General features: G+C 37.3%; 1 protein-coding gene across 1 annotated transcript in view; it reads left to right on the plus strand.

The window, feature by feature from the left end:
• Positions 1 to 581: 581 nt before the first annotated feature.
• Positions 582 to 5923, plus strand: part of LOC106530765 (signal peptide, CUB and EGF-like domain-containing protein 1) — a gene marked incomplete at its 5' end in the record, with an annotated part of 47816 nt that continues 42474 nt past the window's right edge. The window contains 1 exon segment of the mRNA XM_014026461.1: positions 582 to 710. Coding sequence (XP_013881915.1) covers positions 582 to 710 — 129 coding nt within the window.

Consider the following 5923-nt stretch of genomic DNA (forward strand, 5'->3'; position numbering starts at 1 on the left):
TTTAGTGATAACATTGTTGTATTCCAAAAACTAAAGCAGCAGAAAAAGCTCATCAAAATATAACACGCTCCTGCATCAGCTGACCAAATTTAGACAAAACACCTGTCCTGTTTTCTCCCCCAACCCACACACCTGTTGGTCCGTGATGTTGTCTCAGTGACTCGGGTCAGGGATCAGTGGTCAGTGATCACCAGACTTGTCTCCCCTCCGTGGTCCTCTCTGCTCCTCCTGCACTCCTCCACTTAYCTGCTCCTCTCCAGCTAACGTAGCCTAGCATCCACCTGCGCGCTAATAAATATTGCGACATTGCAGAAGCTTATCCAAACAATGCCACAGAGGATGTGTGCTGTAATAAAAGCCGAAATATCCAATGAAATATTAAAGTCTCTGACCTTTTTTTGGTGGCGGTGTATTTGTTCTGTAACTTTTACATTTTTTGATTTTAATCAAGGTATTTTTTAGTATTTTTCTCCTTTCTTTGCAGCATTGGTTCAGTTTATGGTATGTAAAAGTGAGCTAATTATGTTTGTTAAACATCCCTAAAAATTCTCCGTGTACTTTTGTCCTCATCTTTTACACAGATGGAATGAACTGTATGAACAAGGACCACGGCTGCGCTCACATCTGCAGAGAAGCTCCAGGCAAAGGCGGGGTGTCCTGCGAGTGTCGACCCGGCTTTGAGTTGGCCAAAAACCAGAAAGACTGTACATGTATGTATCACATTAAATACCAAATCTCATTGGAGTGCAAATACACATGCCAATATGCTTTTACAGTCAACATTATTTAACATTTGTTTTAATATTTCACACCATGCACAGATGTCGAATCAAATGTTGCATATGATGGAACTCAATACAAAGGCTTTGCTTTGTGTAATTTAAAACCAGTGGTGGGCACCAGCCCGCTAAAGCGCAAATCTGCTAATTGCGGACCTAAATATTTCATTTGCACTTTAGTGGTCTTACTAATTTTTATAATTCATAAGCRGACTTGCGCTTTCTAAAATTAAAATGCAGTACTGCTAATTAATTATCTACCAGTCATCATTATCTTGAACAGAAGAAGGTATGGCTGTCAATGAATCACAACACACATGATCTATCCAACAGCACCCCTCCCAGATAAACACACTTATTGAGAAGGTATACATTTTTGCTGACTGTTGCTTTCGGTCATGGTTCTCATTTCCCACAATGCTTTGTGTCTGCTTACGTAGCAGGAAGGCAATAGCAAAAACAGTTAACGTTTGTAATCCATACTAAAATTTTGTATGTATTGATTTGTTTTATTGTACAATCGTAGCTCCTTTATTAAAAACAAAAATAAAGTTTAAACGCTGGAACTCAGTACTTGAAGTAATTGGTTGAAACAATTGGCCAACGGGATAAGAGACTCAGAAATGATTTAAAGATGTTATGTTGATGACGACTGACATCTAGTGGTCAACTGGAGCAACTACATGGAAAACTTTAAAATCCACGCTCTTATTTTGAAGTAAAGATAGTTTCCTGTACTCCGCTTTTATTTCCCGTCACAAATAAAATCCGTCATGTACCCAGAATGCATCGCTTCAGTTTTCYAATAAACAGTTTTAAAATTAATTTATTGATGCTTCTTTAATGAAAAATCTACAACAAACAAAAGAAAAAGACAAAGAAGCAGCCGAACTAGCAATCCTCAACAACTTTTTAAAGCAGCCAAACTAGCAATCTTCAACAACTTTTTAACTTTTACACCAGGAGCCAAAGTTCTGTTTCAGAAAATCACATCCCCAGCAATCGGCTTAGAATTAAGTTATAAAAGAGTTCATACACCGCTAGTTGGCAGTGTTGTGTATATATTGTACATGAATTGTTGTCAGCTAGAAACTGTCAAATTGAACTTATGCTTTAAAATTAGCTTCCGCTAGTTTTTCTATGGCATAAGCGCTTTTGAAGTTGTGGACTTAAATATTTTCATAAGCGCTTTAGAAATTGCAAAGCTGATTTTTGGATTAGTGCTGCCCACCACTGTTTAAAACAAACAGTAAATATACAGTTTATTCTCTAATTTGTGAGTAGTACGGTTTTATGAAGTACATACTTTCTCTATATGTTAATAACATCTGTCGTGGATAAAGAAATTTCTTCAGTGAAAAAAGTACAAGAGTGAGCTTTTACCGTCAAACTCTTTTGAGCGTATCAACCCAAGCTGGAGGTGCTGAAGGATTCAGTAGGAAGATATTATGACTTCCAACGCTTCTTTACAGCTCACTTTTCATTCTTCAAGTTGAGTGTGGGCAATCATGGAGTGTAGGGATGCTGTATCTAGAGGAACCGTAAGGTTTTAGTTTTTAGATTTTTTACATTCCGTTTTCATTCATATCAAATGACACTCTCACGGTGGCAGAAAAATTACCAAAGAATTCCTGCTGACCACCAGTGACCGCGGGCTACATTGGAACTGCTGCAGTTTGTTTCTGCTGCTTTCTATGCTTGTAATTGCCACAGAAATTCATGCAAGTGGAAGAAATAAAATCAACAGTGCCAAAATAAACTCTCAACTAATTCAGGTTGAACTATATCTATCAGTTTTGCTCTCTAATGTTATTACGAGTGGTTTTTAAACAAAAATTCTTTCATCAAAAAATTTAACTGAATATCCACTCAACTGAGCCAGATACACCATTTGTGACTAAAATCTTAAAGGTTCTAAGAAATTCTGTATTTTTACCGTACCTGACTTTTTTAAAACTTTTGATATGCAACCCTAGCATTTATTATCTGTACTCTCTGTGATGTGCATCCCAGGCATCCCACATTGTTTAAGGCATAAATGGAATGATTAATTTAGGMGCAGTTTCTCAGGGAAAAAAAACAAGGCCCAAAGGATAATGAGAGCAATAACTAAAAAGTTCAGCATGAAGAGTTAGAAGAATTACCATTTATAAAAAGAACACATTGGAATCTATCAATAATGTGATTTTACCTGTTTTAGAGCCATTTCTGTAATCCTAATATTACGGACAGGCATCTGTATTAGAATATTGTGATTAATTGAATCAAATGTAGAACTGAGGTCTAAAAGAACAAGTATAGACATGAATCCACTGTCTGAAGCCATGTGAATATTACTAACACTCATCTTTGCTGTTTCTGTAATGAGTAGCCTTAAATCCTGTCTGAAACTCTTCAGATTATTTCTGTCCAGATGTTGACAAAAATAAAGACAGACTAAGCAGATCCAAAATAGAGATATCAATCAAGGAAAAAAAGCATCTTTGAACAGTCTGCTTGGGATGGGTTCTAGCAGAGCTGTTGATTGTTTGGATGAAGCTATTATGTCTGGCAATTCACRAAGCTCAACAAGAGAAAAACAGTCAAAACGCTAACCAAGTTGTAGTAGCACTTCTAATGGCTGTTTCATTTAACAGGGACACAATGGCTAGAGATGGAACAAATGGCTCCTTGAAGGCAGTGGTGGGCACCAGCCCGCTAAAGCGCAAATCCGCTAATTGCGATCCTAAATATTTAGTTTGCGCTTTAGCAGTCTTACTAATTTTTTTATAATTCATAAGCAGATTTGCGTTTTCTAAAATCAAAATGCAGTACCGCTAATGACTAATTATCTACCAGTTGTCATTATCTTGAACAGAAGAAGGTTTGGCTGTCAATGAATCACAACACACATGATCTATCCAACAGCACCCCTCTCAGATAAACGCACTATTGGAAAGGCATACATCCTTGCTGGCTGTTGTTTTCGGTCATGGTTCTGATTTCACACAATGCTTTGTGTCTGCTTACGTAGCAGGAAGGCAGTGTTTAGTACTCCCTAGCCCAGTAAAAACCGTTAACGTTTGTAATACATACTAAAATTTTGTATGTATTGATTTATTTTACTTTACGATCGGAGCTCCTTTATCAAAAAAAAAAGTTTAAATGCTGGAGCTCAATACTTGACGTAACTGGTCGAAGCAATCGGCCAACGGGGCCAGCTGAAGGGATGCAGAAATTATTTAAATATGTAATGCTGATGAAGACTGACATCTAGTGGTCAACTGGAGCAACTACAAGGAAAACTTTAAAATCTAACCTCATATTTTGAAGTGAAGATAGTTTCCTGTACTCCGTGCTTTTGTTTCCCGTCACAAATAAAATCCGTCATGTACCCAGAATGCATCGCTTTAGTTTTCCAATAAACAGTTTTAAAATTACTTTATTGATGCTTCTGTAAAGAAAAACTACAACAAACAAAAGAAAAAGACAAAGAAGCAGCCGAACTAGCAATCCTCAACAACTTTTTAATTTTTACGCCAGGAGCCAAAGGTCTGTTTCATGAAATCACATCCCCAGCAATCGGCACTTGTAGGATTAAGCTGAAAGAGTTCATGCACCGCTAGTTGGCAGTGTTGTGCATATATTGTACATGAATTATTGCCAGCTAGTAAGTGTCAAATTGAACTTGTGCTTTAAAATTAGCTTCCGCTAGTTTTTCTATAACATAAGCACTTTTGAAGATGCAGACCTAAATATTTTTATAAACGCTTTAGAAATTGTGGAGCTAATCTTTGGATTGGCACTGCCCACCAGTGCTTGAAGAGATCCAGATCTTGACAATTAATTTCATCACATTGTCACAGCCTATGGAAATACCCCCTTAAAACAATTTAGCTCAGGATGGCAACTACTGTGGAAGATCAGTTTGCAAATAGCCCCCCCAAAAAACAACTTCTTTAATGTTAATGTATGTGGCTAATGTCCGGTGCTTATACTCAATTGTCATATTTAGCAGTGGAACACTTTTAGTGTCGGGGCGGCTGTGGCAGAGTAGCTAGGGGAGTCGTTCCTCTAATGTGAGAGTTGGCAATTCTCCGCTAGTCTGTCACATCTCAAAGTTACCCTGGGCAAGGCACTGAACCCCACTGTTTCTGATGTGTGTCCCATCAACGTATGAGTGTGGTTTAAAGCACTGATTAGTCTCTATAAGTTGATTTGTACCTGTTAGTTTTGTWGAGAGATTTAATAGATTGCTTTGTGAATGGGTAGATGAGGACAGGTTTGTAGTGTAAAGCACTTTGAGTATCCTGGTGTGATTGAAAGGCGCTATCTACCATTTACTTTTAAGCAATGGAAAGTTTACCAAAGGCTCTTTTTCTGCACTAATTACAGCCACCTGGCCATAACACCACTGGGCTAATTTATACAGCGTCCAGTGCGCTCTGCTCTTGGAGCTCCAAGAAGCGTGTGTAGGAAATGTGAAATTATGCAATAAATCCAGTGATAAATGTCAAGGAAAATGTGAGAGCAAAATAATTAATTCTGTGGAAGATGAACTCCAAACAGGTGAAACTGTATCACTGTCGTCTTTTTGAAACTTTTGATTTCAAAATAAAATCCACATGTATTATGTGTATATGCATATGCTGCATGCTACGTGTTGCCATCTGCTTCCCAAACAGAATGATACATTTTGGGAGTGTTTTTGTATAAATATAACCATATATTTATTAATATAGCTAGGATTTCAATAAAATTAATCTGACTTTTTTAATTATTTTGAAAATACGGATTTTGTGCTTGTTCCTTTTCCTGTTGGAGGGATCTTTGTAGACTGACTCCGGCGCAGCTCCGGTGTCGTAAAATAGGATCAAATCTAATTTTTATGGATCACCGTCCACTCGTCGCTACTCTATGAGAGGCCCTTTAGGCCATAAATCAAACTTGCTCTCACATGTCCTATCAAACCCTCTCACACATATACTATCAAACTCTCTCACATTTACCATCAAACTCTCTTACATATACTATCAAACTCTCTCACATTTGCTATCAAACTCTTACATATACTATCAAACTCTCTTACATTTGCTATCAAACTCTTTTACATATACTATCAAACTCTCTTACATTTGCTATCAAACTCTTACATATACTATCAA

Source organism: Austrofundulus limnaeus, unplaced genomic scaffold (assembly GCF_001266775.1).
Source record: "Austrofundulus limnaeus strain Quisiro unplaced genomic scaffold, Austrofundulus_limnaeus-1.0 Scaffold556, whole genome shotgun sequence".
NCBI lineage: Eukaryota > Metazoa > Chordata > Actinopteri > Cyprinodontiformes > Rivulidae > Austrofundulus > Austrofundulus limnaeus.